At 57.5% G+C, this 16,765-nt stretch overlaps 7 protein-coding genes and 2 non-coding genes across 9 annotated transcripts in view; 5 read left to right on the top strand and 4 right to left on the bottom strand.

Annotated features, from left to right (window-relative positions):
- Nucleotides 1–233: 233 nt before the first annotated feature.
- On the bottom strand, nt 234–332 carry SPRG_30016. Its single transcript has one exon. It is a non-coding gene; the product is annotated as a tRNA-Tyr (tRNA).
- Nucleotides 333–1,015: 683 nt separating this feature from the next.
- Nucleotides 1,016–1,114, bottom strand: SPRG_30015. Its single transcript has one exon. It is a non-coding gene; the product is annotated as a tRNA-Tyr (tRNA).
- A 2,743-nt stretch (nt 1,115–3,857) lies between these two features.
- Nucleotides 3,858–5,451, top strand: SPRG_01580 (hypothetical protein). The gene has a single exon (XM_012339786.1). The coding sequence runs from the start codon at nt 3,916–3,918 to the stop codon at nt 5,392–5,394; it is 1,479 nt and encodes a 492-aa protein (XP_012195176.1). The 5' UTR covers nt 3,858–3,915; the 3' UTR covers nt 5,395–5,451.
- Nucleotides 5,452–6,095: 644 nt separating this feature from the next.
- On the top strand, nt 6,096–7,638 carry SPRG_01579 (hypothetical protein; the record flags this gene model as incomplete). Its single annotated transcript, XM_012339785.1, has 1 exon — nt 6,096–7,638. The coding sequence occupies one exon, from the start codon at nt 6,096–6,098 to the stop codon at nt 7,560–7,562; it is 1,467 nt and encodes a 488-aa protein (XP_012195175.1). The 3' UTR covers nt 7,563–7,638.
- Nucleotides 7,639–8,052: 414 nt separating this feature from the next.
- Nucleotides 8,053–9,547, top strand: SPRG_01578 (hypothetical protein; the record flags this gene model as incomplete). Its single annotated transcript, XM_012339784.1, has 2 exons — nt 8,053–9,160; nt 9,205–9,547. Exons 1-2 carry the CDS (start codon nt 8,076–8,078, stop codon nt 9,545–9,547), a joined length of 1,428 nt encoding a protein of 475 aa, XP_012195174.1. The 5' UTR covers nt 8,053–8,075.
- A 1,384-nt stretch (nt 9,548–10,931) lies between these two features.
- SPRG_01577 (hypothetical protein) lies at nt 10,932–12,480 on the top strand (the record flags this gene model as incomplete). The annotated part of the gene is made up of 1 exon (XM_012339783.1): nt 10,932–12,480. One exon carries the CDS (start codon nt 10,932–10,934, stop codon nt 12,423–12,425), a length of 1,494 nt encoding a protein of 497 aa, XP_012195173.1. The 3' UTR covers nt 12,426–12,480.
- A 199-nt stretch (nt 12,481–12,679) lies between these two features.
- On the top strand, nt 12,680–14,716 carry SPRG_01576 (hypothetical protein; the record flags this gene model as incomplete). The annotated part of the gene is made up of 1 exon (XM_012339782.1): nt 12,680–14,716. The coding sequence occupies one exon, from the start codon at nt 12,680–12,682 to the stop codon at nt 14,714–14,716; it is 2,037 nt and encodes a 678-aa protein (XP_012195172.1).
- An 82-nt stretch (nt 14,717–14,798) lies between these two features.
- Nucleotides 14,799–16,190, bottom strand: SPRG_01575 (hypothetical protein; the record flags this gene model as incomplete). Its single annotated transcript, XM_012339781.1, has 1 exon — nt 14,799–16,190. One exon carries the CDS (start codon nt 16,188–16,190, stop codon nt 14,799–14,801), a length of 1,392 nt encoding a protein of 463 aa, XP_012195171.1.
- Nucleotides 16,191–16,556: 366 nt separating this feature from the next.
- SPRG_19145 (hypothetical protein) overlaps nt 16,557–16,765 on the bottom strand; it is a gene marked incomplete at both ends in the record, with an annotated part of 2,361 nt that continues 2,152 nt past the window's right edge. Inside the window, one exon of the mRNA XM_012339939.1 lies at nt 16,557–16,707. Within this exon, the coding sequence (XP_012195329.1) occupies nt 16,557–16,707 (151 nt within the window). The remainder of the gene's footprint in view (nt 16,708–16,765) is intronic.

The raw sequence follows: 16,765 nt of genomic DNA, 5'->3' as shown, positions 1-16,765 counted from the left end.
ATGTCGTTGATGGAAGATTTAATTTATGAAGCGGCGGCCTTGAAGCACGAGCAATTTAATTTGAAGAGATGGGCTTCCGAGCAACGAAACATAGCCGATGAATAAATTTTTCGATTGAAAAGGGTTTCTTTGATAACGATGGAGAGTTTTGGTCGGGTGGGGAAAATTGTTTGGGGTGGGGAAGGCAAAGAAAGGGAGTTTGGGAGAAGGAAAAGTTGTGATAGAAAAAAGTTTCCGAGCAACCGGAATCGAACCGGTGGCCATTTGATTTCCGAATTCGTATACGAATACCCAACTACAGTCAAACGCTCTACCAACTGAGCTATGCTCGGATCTGACACCTCCTACGGAAACGACTACCACACACCAACAACTACAACTACACTACGAATTATTTCTTTTTTTCTTAATGCACACACATACATTGCACATGCAGCCATTCCCCTGCGATATTCCTGCTCTTTACGCTCATTTTGGCCTCTCGAAGCCTTCTTTTATGGTCATTTTAAAGACCCATTTTTGGCTCATTATTTTTTTACTTTGACGTGATTCGAATCATATTTTCGAGCCCTCTCCTGACCCTCTCAGAGCTTTGTATTTTTTTATTCGGACCTTTTGCGTTAATTCCATTGAGTGACTTCAATCACACCGTCGAGCCCATTTCCGACCACTTTATTGCTCAAATCGTCATTCTGAGGCCTCATCTTCTTCGTTTCATGTGATGCGATGTCAATCATGAAGAACATGTATGACAACGAAAATGATGCTTTTTAGACGTGTGCATGTCGTTGATGGAAGATTTAATTTATGAAGCGGCGGCCTTGAAGCACGAGCAATTTAATTTGAAGAGATGGGCTTCCGAGCAACGAAACATAGCCGATGAATAAATTTTTCGATTGAAAAGGGTTTCTTTGATAACGATGGAGAGTTTTGGTCGGGTGGGGAAAATTGTTTGGGGTGGGGAAGGCAAAGAAAGGGAGTTTGGGAGAAGGAAAAGTTGTGATAGAAAAAAGTTTCCGAGCAACCGGAATCGAACCGGTGGCCATTTGATTTCCGAATTCGTATACGAATACCCAACTACAGTCAAACGCTCTACCAACTGAGCTATGCTCGGATCTGACACCTCCTACGGAAACGACTACCACACACCAACAACTACAACTACACTACGAATTATTTCTTTTTTTCTAATGCACACACATACATTGCACATGCAGCCATTCCCCTGCGATATTCCTGCTCTTTACGCTCATTTTGGCCTCTCGAAGCCTTCTTTTATGGTCATTTTAGCGACACTATAATAGGAAGGTCGATTGAGATACTTATCGTGCTTTGAAAACCCATTCTTTGATGCTGCCGATACATGACTGATTTATTGATCAATAAAACGTTGAAATCAAATTCGAAAAAATATACCGGTAGAGACTTCGCCTACGTCGCGCTACGCCGCATAAATTCGTGGGCGTTGGCAGAGGGTGACAATTAAATTCTAGCGGATTTTCAATGAATCGCCTAGCGGATTTAATTTCAAGACCGATTCCTCGCAAACTGTGCTGCGTGCGTCCACGTCAGCCTCGGTTCAAGGCCTTGGCATCGACGCCGCCAGAGGTCGTCCTCGCCGCACGGCTTACGTAACCGCTGTCGGAGTCGCTGGAGTACCAGCGACTCCTCTTTGGCAAGCGACACTGAGGCTCACGAGGGCGCACGCCGGACGGTTTGCGAGGAATCGATCCTTTCCAAGAGGACCACGCGCATTTTCAAGCCGTGTAGTCAGAGTCGTCTGGGAGCGCGAAGGCCAGCGCCATTGCACGCTGTAGACACGGTCGTGCGCATATTTGCGCCTTGAACATGTTGTCGCCGAGGCTGTCTCTTCCTTCGAAGACGACCCGCTTTGCCACAGAGTTGGCTCGCTCGCTCGGCACCAGCATGGCCGGGCTCAAGAGGTAGTTCATCGCAATCTTGTACAGCTCGGGGTACACATCATTGTGCGAGCGCCACCACATTAGGACGTTCTCATCCTTGTCGACCTGGGGCAGCGCAGCGACCGATCGATCTCGTTGTTGTTGTTGTTGAAGTGGGTCGTCTATTACAATAGATAAACTATGCTAAATAAAATTGTCGGACTTTCTTCGTTCTGTACACTCGGTAGAGGAACTTGATTCAGGCAGGCGGAGGCAGGAGCGCGATCCGCGGGACGAGGTGACGTCGCGGCCACTCGTGTTGGGCGAGGAGCCGGAGAAGCCGACGAAGTGCAGGCTGCTCGGGCTCTTGTACGAGGCTGTAGTGCACGTGCAGTTGAGCGACACCTGCCGCTTTGACGGCAATCGTCCATGGACATGACAGCGGTAGGTCGGCGCGAAAGACGCGATCGTTCCGGACTCGCCAGACGTTGAACCAGACGCAGGCGCGGAGCACGGGCCAGAGGTAGCGGAACGCGGCTTGGTGCATGTTGGACGCCGTCTTGGGCGTCGAGTAGAGGTAGCTGGAGAGCGTTGTCGGCAAGGTCACGCCCAAAGGGACCGTGACGGCGTGAAGCGTGCTTCACACGTCCTTGATGAAGTCGCAGTCTACGAGGAAGTGGCGGTACGTCGTGCTCGGGGCAGAAGAGGCACGCTTGGTCGGCCCTGTCGAGCCAGTGCAGATGGGCGCGGAACTTGACCGCGCGAAGCATTACTTGGTAGACGAAGTCGGCGTACTCGGCTGCGGCGGCTACGGCAGCAGGCGCCTCCTAGAAGTCTTCATCGACACCCAGGTGGCGGGTCGGTAGCTGCAAGCGCGTCCTTGGCGGGGCACGACGTCGGCGGGCTTCGGCGGGCGTTGTATGGGTGAACGGCTTGGTAACCTGGCGGAGTCGAACCAGCCATGGCGATCGATCTCGTTGTTGTGGTACTAAGTACGTCACGTCGTTGGTCGCCGAGACGCCAAAGAGGCTGGTTGAGCTCGTTGCTCTTGTTGCAGGGCAAAACGATATCGTCTGGCAAGCTGACGACGACATACCGGGCCAGGACCGATCATGTAGTCCAGATTTCACGAAGCCGTGGTCGCCGCCTTGGTCTTCCCCGAGTTGGTCCTTCCTGGGCACGGTTCTGCGACATCGACGCTGTCGTCCGACATTCGAGATTGATTAATTTGAAGGCTGTAGTATGCGCGCTATGTTGGTTGGCCAATGATAAATGACTGGAGCCACAGCTTCATCGGCTCGAGAAAGTGGAGCCAAAGCCGGAGCGAAACCGAGCTGGCCGTCGGCTCCACAGTACATCGTACAACCACATTTCGACGGCGATGGTTGTCTTGCAGCAATTGGTTGTGCACCGGGGCACACCAAGTGTAATGGGACAAAACCAGGGACAAAAATACTTGTCGAGTGATATCGTCGACTGTTCGCGGAGCCTTCCTCGGATCTTCTGCGAAAGACACGACGTGACCGAGCTACTCTACGTCCCACCTGCAATGCTGGCGTCTCTGTATCGGGCAAGCGAGCAACGGCCAAGGGACAGGCTCTCCCACGCCACGTTCAACTTGCAGCACGCTTCGCGGTCCACCAACCGCGGACTGTATAGCGTTCACCGATGCTTCAATTGGTATCATCGGTCGAATACGCTACGTCGTCGTCGTGACATCAGCATCACCTACGTCTGACGGCGCCTCGAGCCGAGAAAGGCCGAGGACAAGTGCCCCGTGTCATCTAGACAACTCGGGTAAAGAGGCAGCAGTTGGAAGCCAAAACGCGATGGGCGCCAAAGCACCGAAGCGCAGCGTCTCGGAAACAGATGGGTGCGACTGGGTAGCACTCAGGCCATCTGGAAGTGCTGGTTCGAGCTGACTTCAATGAGGCACTTTCTATGCGAATAATACAAACGCGATAACAAGCGTCACTTTGCATTTCGCGGCGTCGCACACCAGCCACCAACTGCGATGGGGTTCCAGCTCACCAAGGTCGGTCACGTCTTCACGCTTCTCTGCGTCATCAACCTCCTCAACTACCTCGACCGCGGTATCATTCCCGGCGCGCCCATCGAGTTCCAAGCGTTCATCCAGCGCACACACAATGTCGCGTCCGACGGTGTCAGCGTCTACATTGGCCTCCTCCAGTCGTCCTTCATTGCGTCGTACTCGATCTTCATCTGCATCTTTGGCTACCTCTCGATGACGCGCAAGCCGTTCACGCTCTCGGCCATCGGTCTCTTCATTTGGGTGCTCTCGATCGTGCTCTGCGGCCTCGCCAAGCCGCTCGCGTCGTTCTGGGTCCTCCTCGTCGGTCGCCTCATTTCCGGCATTGGCGAGTCGTCGTTCCAGGCGACGACGCCGCCGTTCATCGATGAGTTTGCGCCCAAGGAAAAGCGCACGCTCTGGCTCGGCATCTTTTACGCCGCCGTCTCGGTCGGCCAAGCGCTCGGCTTCTCGTACGGCTCGGTCATGGCCGCGACCGCGGGCTGGGACATTGGTTACTACATCACGGCCGCCATCATGGTCCCGCTCGCGTTCGCTTGCTACAAGTTCATTCCTGACCACCTCAACCAGCCGCTCGCCAACCACGCGCCCAAGGACCTCGACGACGGCTTTGCCGACGCCAACGACGTGCTTCCGATCGAAGAACCCGAGCACGACGAGAAGCCCAAGTCGGTGCTCTCGGAAACGTGGACGATCCTCAAGTCGCCGCTCTTCCTCACGTCGACGCTCGGCCTCGCCGCGTACACGTTTACACTCGCGGGTATGGTCTCGTTCGCGCCGGCCATCCTCATTGGCTATGGTCTTTTGAGCGAGTCGCTCGCGTCGACGGTGTTTGGTGCTCTTGTTGTGCTCGCGGGTCTCATCGGGTCGCCCTGCGGCGGCTACGCCATCGATCTCCTCTGCCGCTCGAACATGAACGACAAGAACTTCCGCATGCAGCGCTCTGCCTTGTACATGTTTGCCATGATGACGATCGGCGTCGCGCTCCTCTTTTGCTCGCTCATCTTCATGAACTCCAAGATCCTCTTCCTCCTCTTCCTCTTCCTGGGCCTCCTCCTCGTCTTCTCGACGCAGACCGCGACGACGATCGTCGTTCTCATGAGCGTCACGCGCTCCCAGCGCGGCTACGCCATGGGCCTCAACACGCTCCTCCTTCATCTCTTTGGCGATGTGCCCGCGGCGATTGTGCTCGGTGCGCTCAAGGACAAGTGGGCGCCGCACTGCGGCAGCAGCATCGACGAGACGGGCAAGGACGTGCTCGACCCCAACTGCTACTTGGACAAGGACGGTCTTCGCAACACGCTCGCGTTTGCGTACGGCTGGCTCCTCTGGGCCGTGCTGCTCTGGGGTGGGTCCTACTATTTCGCGTGCAAGCGCGTCCAGCAGGCGAGACTTGCGGACCTCGAGCTCCAAAAGACGCCCGTGCACGCCGCGAGCGACTAATCAGCCACCCTGTCGTAGTCTCTGTAAACGTCTTCCTAAATAGTTTCTAGTCTTCTCTTCTGTCTCCGTGCAGCACCCAAGTACGAGGGTGGACTATAGTGCCAGCGGCCAGCGTTGGAGGGCCAACTTTGCGTGATCCCATGGTGCGCGACGGACATTGCACAGCTGCGACGGCATGCCGCGACAAGTGCCATCGTTGGGTACGAAGCTTTTACACATAAGCGCTCGACACAGTAGTTTCGACGCCTCGCTGCTACTACTGTCATAAGAACAATTCGACTTGACCATCGCTCGACCACCTCCAACAGTGTACGACTCGACAGCCCACTAAGCGCTGCTGTGCCGCACAATTATATGAAAAGAGGCTGTCGTTGCCACGTGGCGACCAAGAACGGTCCAAGGCTACTCGTGCGTTTTCCGCGAAGAGTCCGCCGCAGAAAAGCGAGCATCTACCCACGTACCGGTACCACTGCCCCACCGACCGTACGAGCATCATGTTGCCATCTCGACGACATGGTCCTTGCATCTTGGCCAAACTGCGAGCGCATATCGGTAGAGGACAGTATCCTATTGCGTGTCCGGCGATCATCCATCGACACGCGGGTGACCACAGCATGACGTAACACCGCATGCCACCGACTATACGACGCATTTCCACCCGCGCCTTGGTTTGCATTTTGAAAGTACACGAGCGGCGCACAATGGGCTTTGAGCTGACCAGCGTCAAGCACGTCTTTGCGCTCCTCTGCGCGATCAACCTCCTCAACTACATCGACCGCGGTATCATTCCCGGCGCGCCGATCCAGTTCCAAGCGTTTGTTCAAACGACGCACAATGTGGACTCGAGCAACGTCAGCGTCTACATTGGCCTCCTCCAGTCCATCTTTATCGCGTCGTACTCGATCTTCATCTGCATCTTTGGCTACCTCTCGATGACGCGCAAGCCGTTCACGCTCGCAGCGATCGGTCTCTTCATCTGGGTGCTCTCGATCGTCCTCGGCGGCCTCGCCAAGCCGCTCGATAGCTTTTATTTGCTGCTGTTTGGCCGGCTTATCTCTGGCATTGGCGAGTCGTCGTTCCACGCGACCGCGCCGCCGTTCATTGATGAGTTTGCGCCGCCGGCGAAGCGGACGCTCTGGATGGGTATCTTCTTCGCCGCCGTCTCGGTCGGCCAAGCGCTCGGCTTCTCGTACGGCTCGGTGACGGCGCGCACGATCGGGTGGGACGTTGGCTACTACATCACGGCAGCGCTCATGGTGCCACTCGCGTACGCGTGCTACGCTTGGATCCCTGACCACTGGAACCAACCGCTCGCGGTCGAATCGGCCTCGACGACCCAGTACGACGACGACGACGACGATGATGTGGCGCACCGCCCCGAGAACACGACGTTTTTGCGCGAAACGTGGATGCTGCTCAAGAGCCCCGTCTTCATGTGCTCGGCGATGGGCCTCGCCGCGTACAACTTTACGCTCAGCGGTATGGTATCGTTCGCGCCGGCCATCCTCATTGGCTACGGTCTCTTGAGCGAGTCGATCGCGTCAACGGCGTTTGGCGGCCTCGTCGTGCTTGCGGGTTTGATTGGCGCGCCTACCGGCGGCCTCATCTTGGATCGCATGTGCCGTGGCCACGAACACGAAAAAACGTACCGCCTCAAGCAAGCGTCCAAGCTCATGTTTGGCTTGATGACGTCCGGCGTCCTCTTTCTCTTTCTCTCGCTGGCCTTCATGGGCTCCAAAATCGTCTTCTTTGTCTTCCTCTTTGTGGGTCTCCTCCTCGTCTTCTCGACCCAAACCGCGACGACGATTGCGATCCTCATGAGCGTCACGCGCTCCCAGCGTGGGTACTCGATGGGCCTAAACACGCTCCTCCTCCATCTCTTTGGGGATGTGCCTGCCGCCGTCATCCTCGGCGCGCTCAAGGACAAGTGGGCGCCGCGCTGCGGCAGCAAGATTGACGCGAACGGCAAGGACGTACTCGACCCGTTGTGCCACTTGGACAAGGATGGTCTTCGTAACACGCTCTCGTTTGCCTACGGCTGGCTGCTTTGGTGCGTCTTGCTCTGGGGCGCCGCCACCTTCTATGCGTGCAAGCGCCATCGCGACGCCAAGGGCCATTACCGACTGCAGTCGACGCCGCTCGCCGCCGAAAAAGACATGGCTGCGTAGTCGTACTACCTGTACATTACATAAACCTCATAGCACAAGAAGAGTAACATCAAGGCATCGTACTCCTACTACTACTGTGCATTCCACGCGCGTGCATTTCGTTGATCACGTTTTCGTGTCTTCAAGAAGGCGCTAAAAACGAGGCGGTCCAGATGGCTCGGGCGTGGGGCAGCGTTATCATGGTCCGTGTGGCGTTGCGCCTCGTCGTTTCCTGCTCGCGACATTGAATTCTGGCCGGGCTCTTGCATGGCGTGGGCTTTAACGCCGCGCGCAATTGCAATGTCCTCGACACGGATGACAGCACCGGTGTCGTCAACTTCAAGGATTGTGGCACGTTCCCAGATCGTTCCGTGCACCACCTGCGATGGCGTAATGTCTGATCGTTGAGATATGGATGCCCATCTGAGAAGTACACATGGATGGTTCAAGCAGCAGCAGCAGTGAGCCAGCGCACCAAGTGCTGACGCACGGTTTCCGCCACTTTGGTTTCGGTCGCTCACGTCGGGTGCTGCCATGGCCGTCCAACTGCGCGTCGGCGCCATCTTTGGCATGTTCTGCTTCATCAACCTCCTCAACTGCATCGACCGCGGCATCATCCCCGGCGCGCCCATCGAGTTCCAAGGCTTCATCCAGCGCACGCACAATGTCTCGTCCGACAGTGTCAGCATCTACATTGGCCTCCTCCAGTCCATCTTCATTGGGTCGTACTCGATCTTCATCTGCGTCTTTGGCTACCTCTCGATGACGCGCAAGCCGTTCCAGCTCATGGCCATCTCGCTCTTTGTGTGGATCCTCTCGATCGTCATGTGCGGGCTCGCCAAGCCGCTCGACAGCTTTTATTTGCTGCTGTTCGGCCGGCTCATTTCGGGCATTGGTGAGGCATCGTTCCACGCGACGGCGCCGCCGTTCATCGATGAGTTTGCGCCGCCGGCGAAGCGGACGCTCTGGCTCGGGTGCTACTACGCGACGTTTTCGATCGGGCAGGCGCTCGGGTTTTCGTATGGGTCGGTGACGGCGCGCACGGTCGGTTGGGACTATGGGTTCTACCTCACGGCGGTGCTCATGGTGCCCGTCGTGTACGCATGCTACGCGTGGATCCCGGACCACCTCGATAAGCCGCTCGGAAAGAAGAAGCTCGAGGACGCTGCGAGCAAGTCGGCGGACCTCCAAGAAGAGTTTGTACCATCGACATCGACCCATGCGCCGCACTCGTTTTGGCGCGAGACGTTTGAAATCGCCAAGAACCCGGCCTTTCTCGCCTCGGCCTTTGGTCTCTCGGCGTTCACGTTTACGATCCAAGGCATGGTCGCGTTCGCACCGGCGATTCTCATTGGCTACGGCCTCCTCAGCGAGTCGATCGCGTCGACGGCGTTTGGCGGCATCGTCGTGCTCGCGGGTCTCATTGGGTCGCCGTTGAGTGGCTACATCCTCGACAAGGTGGTCCGCGGCCACGACGACGACCGCTACTTTCGCCTCCACCGCGCGGCATTTCAGATGTTTGTGTCGATCGCAATCGGCGTCGCGCTCTTGCTCCTGTCGCTGGGCTTTATGAACTCCAAGTTTGTCTTCCTCGGCCTCGTCTTTTCGGGTTTCTCTTTGTGTTTGCGACGCAAACCGTCACGACAATCGTCATCATGATGAGCGTCTCGGACGCGCAGCGCGGGTACGCCATGGGCCTCAGCACGTTCATCCAGCACCTTTTTGGGGATGTGCCCGCAGCCGTCATCCTCGGTGCGCTCAAGGACATGTGGGCGCCCCACTGCGGCAGCAAGGTGGATACCAGCGGCAAGGACGTGCTCGACCCCGACTGTCACTTGGACAAGGATGGTCTGCGCTACACGCTCGCGTTTGCCTATGGCTGGCTCCTCTGGACCGTGCTCTGCTGGGGCATCACGTACGTCATTGGGCGTAAATGGCACATCAAAGCCGACGCGGCCAAGGCGCTCGAGGCGTCGCCCAGTGTCAATGTCGTGGCGCAAGAGTAGATGTTGACCCAATCAAGAGGCGTTTGGGCCGACATTCTCATATTTTCTTAACCAATAGCGCATTTCACGAAATGGACAATGTTGTCGTGTATATCTATGAACACGGGCTTGGCATTTTTTCGTTGGCATGGAATTTCCATATTCATAGAGAGAGATCAGCTCGCCGGGCCGTGACTGCGAGGCGCAGGGTTGTTTCATTCCAACCAGTACTTGCTTTGGGCGTGGAAATACCATACAATCTAGAAACGCCGCGAGCAATTTGGACTTAACCATCGTAACTCTGCGAATAGTGGCGAGCGATGGATGCGTAAGCTAGAGGTCAGCACGAGGACCCATGTCCACGGATGAAAGTCGACTGCTTTCTTCCATCTCCAACCTTATACGAGCACACACAAGATGGCCAAAATGGATACATTTGTACGAGATGCCACGCACGCAGATGCGCTGTCTAACACTGATGGCCAACGGTGTGGCTGGCTCCCTCCACCACGTTTCGTACAATAACGTGTGGCAAAAGATCATACCCTTTCACAGCCTCTATAAACGAATATATTGCCGATCTTATTCGTTTTAACAGTTATGCTACCAGCCTCATGGGGTGGCATCACTCACAGCATCGCACTTCGAGCGCTTTACCCCCTCCAAGCATCAGTCCCATGACACTTGTGTTAGCATACCGGTATCGTACTACGACATATATTTCATGTACTAATAGTGGTGCTTCTATGCTACAGTAAGTCCCATCGCAGCCCTATACCGCGGTATCCGAACGTTCCTGGCCACTCTAGAGGAGATAAGACAACGTCGCACAGGGCCATCAAAAGAGTCCTGGAAACGGTACAGATTGTGTGCATTTGAAGAGGGCCATTGTATTCAACCAGTGTATTATCACATGACAAGATGAGCCCGACCGCCACGTCGACACGATATGCTTTTGAATCGACCCTGCATGCATTGCCCGAGCACGGGGTTGACCATTCTTTGGCGGGTTGACATGGGAAGCTGTCCGATTGGCGCCATCATCAGCCCTATGCAGCAAAACTGTACTGCACCGAGAAACTGAGAAGGCGTGGGTCATTTGCGTGGGTCGAACGTTCGATCGGCGAGGCACGTGGATGCGAGATGGCCCAGCGGACCTCAAGCCGAACCTGCGCGCTACGCCGTATTTATTCATCCATGCACCTAGAAACCCACCTCGTATACAGCGGCGAGAGCGCGTGGAAGGCTTGCGAAGGCTCATTGGGGACTGGGCGCTTTCTGCGGACAGCACGCAGTGCGCGCGATGCTGGTCATGCAGGCCGCCATATGGTCGGGTGCATGCCATCTTGCGTGTGCAGCGCATGCGAAAAAGCAATTTGGCCGCCACTTGTACTCTTGCATTGCCATGGCCATCCAGCTTGGCGCGTCGGCCATCTTTGGCATGCTGTGCTTCGTCAACCTCCTCAACTGCATCGACCGCGGCATCATCCCCGGCGCGCCCATCGAGTTCCAAGGCTTCATCCAGCGCACGCACAATGTCTCGTCCGACAGTGTCAGCATCTACATTGGCCTCCTCCAGTCCATCTTCATTGGGTCGTACTCGATCTTCATCTGCGTCTTTGGCTACCTCTCGATGACGCGCAAGCCGTTCCAGCTCATGGCCATCTCGCTCTTTGTGTGGATCCTCTCGATCGTCATGTGCGGGCTCGCCAAGCCGCTCGACAGCTTTTATTTGCTGCTGTTTGGCCGGCTCATTTCAGGCATTGGTGAGGCATCGTTCCACGCGACGGCGCCGCCGTTCATCGATGAGTTTGCGCCGCCGGCGAAGCGGACGCTCTGGCTCGGGTGCTACTACGCGACGTTCTCGATTGGGCAGGCGCTCGGGTTTTCATACGGGTCGGTGACGGCGCGCACGGTCGGCTGGGACTATGGGTTCTACCTCACGGCGGTGCTCATGGTGCCCGTCGTGTACGCATGCTACGCGTGGATCCCCGCTTTCTTCGACAAGCCGCTGGCCCTCTACGCCTCGAACGAGAACGATGACGACAGCAGCAACATGCAGATATCGACACCAACGAGCCCCGTTCTCTTGGCCGACGTCCAGCCGACGGCCAAAGCGCCGCCCGTGGCGACGTCATTTCTCCAGGAAGCGTGGACAATTGTGCGCAACCCGGTGTTTCTTGGCGCGACGCTCGGCCTGGCTGCGTTTACGTTCACCATGAACGGCATGATTGCTTTCGCCCCCGCCATTCTCATTGGGTACGAGCTCATGGGCGAGTCGATCGCGTCGACGGCGTTTGGCGGCATCGTCGTGCTCGCGGGTCTCATGGGGTCGCCGCTCAGTGGCTACGTGCAAGACCGCCTCTGCGCGGGCCGCGCACACGACCGCTTCTTCCGACTGCAGCGCGCGGCGGCGCAAATGGCGGCCCTCATCTCGACGGGCGTCGCGCTCCTCTTCGTGTCGGTGGCCTGCATGCAGGCCAAGGTCGGCTTCTTTGTTTTTTTGTTTGGCGGCTTTCTCTGTGTGTTTGGAACGCAAACCGTCACAACGATCGTGCTGCTCATGAGCGTCGATCAAGCGCAGCGCGGGTTTGCCATGGGCCTCAGTACGTTCCTCCTCCATCTCTTTGGCGACGTGCCCGCGGGTGTCGTGCTGGGTGCGCTCAAGGACAAGTGGGCACCGCACTGCGGCAGCAAGATTGATGCGAACGGCAAGGACGTGCTCGACCCCGAGTGTCATATGGACAAGGAAGGGCTTCGCTACACACTGGCCTTTGCGTATGGCTGGCTGCTATGGACAGTGCTCTGCTACGTGTTTGTGCTTGTCGTCGCGTGCAAGTGGTACCGTGCAGCAAGAACCAAGGCCGATGCAAGCTTGCGCTGCGGCTCCATGGGCTAGTCGCACGGAGACTCGCTCAAGATCTAAAAGTCCTAAACTATAGTACAGCGACTCGAATCGTATTGCACGTGCACTATAAGAACGGTATTGGAAAGACGCGACCAAGGGATTCAATCTATCCATCCTCTCGCAATTTCAAAATCCACCAAAATGAAATCAAAAAGATACCCAATCAGACACCACATGTTGGATCTTCGAACTTCGTTTGGGAAGCTTTGCGATCGTCATTTTTGAACATTGCGCGTCAAGAGAGGATGGGCTACAACGACGCCACGATGCCAACGCAAGCCATCGATTCGTTCGTGCTCGACGTCGACGTCAAGGAAAAAGTCCTCATGATGACCACCTGGCACATGCGCCAACTCGTCCTCACGCGCCAAACGTTTGAAGTCCTTGGCGACAAGAAGCCGCTCTTGACGTGCGACGTTGCCCACTGCTCCGTGCGGCTTATCGAGTGCGTGGACCCGACGCGCGCGTATCCGTTCGAGATCCTTGTGCACGACAAGGTCAAGCTTTCGTGCAACGCGGCGAGCGGCTCGCTCCGAGATGCGCTCCTCACACGGCTGGACGCCATCGCGCTCGGCCAACCGTGGCCGCCGACAACCAACGACGCCTACAGCGCCTTTGTTGGTGTTGCCCGCGCGCTCAACGAGACCGTGGCACCAACTACCGTGCCACGCACCAAAATCACGATCGACGCCGTTTTGTTGCACTTGGCAGAGATGCGCGGCATGTACGAGATCGCGTCTTCGATGACGTGCATTGAGGACCTCTACGCCTTCTTTTTGGACCTCGAGAGAGACTATGTCGAGGGCGCGCATAATTTTGCGCACACGGTGCACGTGCTGCACCCGCTCAAGTACCAGCGCGGTCGCGTCGACGGGCAGGCGCTGGCCGACATTGTCCGAGCGTGTCCGCACACGCATTGCCGGCAGCCGCTGCCCCTTCCGCTCGCGTACCGGATGCACATTCTTGGTGACGCAATCGTGTGTCCATTTTGCCAATGCAGTGTTTTGTACGAAACGTATTCGATCGCGGCGTTCGTGGCCGCGCACCCGTTTTTTCCCGTGCCGGGACCGGCGATGAACCCGGCGCTCGACGTCGCGATGCCATCGACGCCCTCCGACGGCACGTGGAAGACGTACATTGAGGACGTCAAGAGTGCGATTGTCGAGGTCGCGTCGCAAGGGACGCGACCGGCGATCCTGCGTGTGCGTAAAGACATTCGCGCTGCGATCCAAGCGACCCGGCAGGCACGCAGCCTCGGTGTCTTTGCCATGGACTTGGTCCAAGGCATGTTTCGACAGCTCGATTTTGTCGCCAAGATCGTCGTGCACTACGAGTACTGGACGCACCCCGACGTGCTCCGTGCGTCGATTGCGCGGTACGAAAAATTTATGCACCTCATGGTCCTCAAGGAGTCCAGCGATGTGCTCGTGCCCACGTCCGACATTGACCTCGTCTGGCACACGCACCAGACGCACCACAAGGACTACGTTGCGTTCACGTATCGCTTTTGCCAGCGCCTCATTGACCACGACGACACGATCGGCGGCGGGGACCTCGCCACGGGCTACGCCAAGACCTTTCTGCTCTGGTCGAAGACATACCGCGAGCCATACTCGTCGTTCCCGCCGAGCTACACTGCGTGGAGCAAGGGCATGTCGGCATACCCGGTGTTTCCGACGCTGCGCCAAAAGACGTGGGCCAAGCACAGCCGCCTCCCGTCGACGGCCAACCGCTATGTGGGCGTCAACGAAGCCTATCCGATCGACGCGCTCCCGTACGCCACCGCGATCCACGACGTTATCAAGCCCGAGGGGGTCGTCGACGAGGTGCCCGTGTACGTGACGGTCATCGGAACACCCGTCATGGACGGCCGCGTCCGCCACCCGTACGCGCGCATTACGCTGCTCATGTACGAAGGCCGCCTGCCATACTACTACATGCCGTACGTCTTTGTCGGCGGCTGCGGCGGGTTTGGCGCCACGGGCGGCTGCGGCTCGTCCGACTCTGTTTTTCCCGGCGACTCTGGCTGCGGCGCCAGTGGTGGCTGTGGTGCCTCTGGTGGCTGTGGTGCCTCTGGTGGCTGTGGTGCCTCTGGTGGCTGTGGTGCCTCTGGCGGCGGCTGCGCTACCGGCGGGGGTTGCGCGTCTGGTGGCGGCTGTGCAACTGGCGGCGGTGGCTGCGGATCCAGTGGCGGCGGTGGCTGCGGTGCGAGCAGCGGTGGTGGCGGCTGCGGTACAAGCAGCGGTGGCGGCGGCGGCTGCGGCAGCTCCTCGACGACCTAGGGCTCCGACAAGTCCTTGCATACCTCTTGGACGGCAACACGATCCTATTTCATTTGTATGGTGCAATACGTATTGTTCTCTCCTATACACGAAACGACGCGCCTCGCTTGGCGGCAAACCAGTAAGCGATCGCCCAAGCGATAATGGCCCAGCCGAGCCAGCAGTACGCAAATCCCAGCGTAGCCCGCAGGCCAGCAAAGTCGAAATGGCAATTGGGGTTGAGCACGTCGGCGCCATGCGCGTCGAGAACGCTGCCACAGTGCGGCGCCCAGACGTCTTTCAACGCACCAAGCACAACGCCGGCAGGGACATCGCCGAGGACGTGCGTGAGCAGCGTGTTGAGGCCCATGGCGTACCCGCGCTGCGCATACGACACGCTGAGCAAGATGAGCACGGTCGACGGCGCCGACGCCGAGAACGCAAGCACAAGGCCGAGAAACAGAAAAGCCAAGACCAGTGTCCGGTTGTGTCCGATGCAGGCGAGTGAGAGGAAGAGAAGTCCGGTGCTGGTGACTGCAACGAGGAGTAGCTGCCATGCTGCGACGCGCTGCCGGACCCGGTCGTCAAGCTCATGGCCGCGACAGGACATGTCCAAGAGATGCCCGCCGATGAGAGGCCCGAGGAGGCCGGCGCCAACGACGATGGCGCCGACGGCGGAGGCCGCATACGTCGCGTCAAGGACACCCATGCCAATGTACAAGACCGGTGCAAACGTTGCGAGGCCGTCCAGCGTAAACGAGAGGGCGGCGCTGCCCAAGGACGATGTGAGAAACAACGGACTCTGTAGGATGCGCAAAGTACGCTGCAGAAAGGTGGTCGGTGCGCGCTCTGTCTTTATCAAAAGTGGCGACGTGTCCTGTGGCGCCTCGCCAAGCGGACAGTTGAGCGCTGGCGGAATGCACGCGTAGCATGCGACGGCGAGCGGCACGGCGAGCAAGGCAATCGTGTAAAAACCAGCATCCCAGCCCACGCTGGCCGCAACAATCGAGCCAAACGAAAAGCCGACGGCCTCGCCGATGGGCGCGGCGGCGTAGAAGAGGCCCAGCCACCGCGTGCGCTGGCTCGGGATCGCAAAGGCGTCGATGAAGCTCGGCGCGGTCGCTTGAAACGACGCCTCGCCAATGCCCGAAACGAGCCGACCAGCCAAGAGAAGCGGAAAGCTATCGAGCGTCTTGGCCAGACCGCAGCAAGCGAGCGCGACGATCCAGATCGAGAGGCCGACTGCTGTGAGCGTAAACGGCGCGTGGGTGGTGGCGAGGTGGCCAAAGACACACACAAAGACCGAGAAGGACGCGATGAACGAGGTTTGGAGCACGCCGACGTAGACGCTGACGCTGGCACCGGCCTGCGTCGTCGCTTGGACAAACCCTTGAAACTCAATCGGCGCGCCCGGAATGAGCCCTCGGTCGACAAAGTTGAGAAAGTTGATGGCGCACACAAGCACCAGAACCGCGCGGACGCTGAGCGCGACCATGCCACCACGCCGTTTCGGATTTGCGATCTTTTGATCATTGAACAGCCAGTAGAACGTTTGTATCAGTGTATCAAGTTGGTTCACCGCGCTGGGTCCTAAAAGGATCCTGCGTGTAATGGCAAGGGTATATAATAAATGCATTTATTATATACCCTTGATAATGGCTTGTCCGCTGAGTGCTTAACAGTGGTTTTAGTAGTAGACGTTGTATACACCATCTAGTCGTTGGCCTCCCATCCTGACACCAGACGAGCCCAGACCTTCAAGTTACGATGGCAACAATAATGATATATATGAACGTGTTTCGCGTTATCTTCGTTGTTACAAAGAGTTCGCATGCGTAGAGACTAGCAATCTCCTTCTTCTTCATTCGCTCGCCGGGCCGTGGCTGCGCAGGCGGCGGCGCGGGGGCGCATCGTGTTCCTCTGTAGTCGCGCGGCGGCGTTTGTGGCCGCGGGTGAGGCCCATGATGACAAGCTCCGTGGATTCCTTCCAGGCGTCGCGATCGGCGGCAAAGCTACGCAGTTTGTTGAGGTCCTCGAGAGACGCCAGCGACTGAGGCGGCGTCAAACGAC

The sequence above is a fragment of the Saprolegnia parasitica genome (assembly GCF_000151545.1).
Source record: "Saprolegnia parasitica CBS 223.65 unplaced genomic scaffold supercont2.3, whole genome shotgun sequence".
Lineage (NCBI taxonomy): Eukaryota > Oomycota > Saprolegniomycetes > Saprolegniales > Saprolegniaceae > Saprolegnia > Saprolegnia parasitica.
This window is presented reverse-complemented; position numbering and strand designations above follow the sequence as displayed.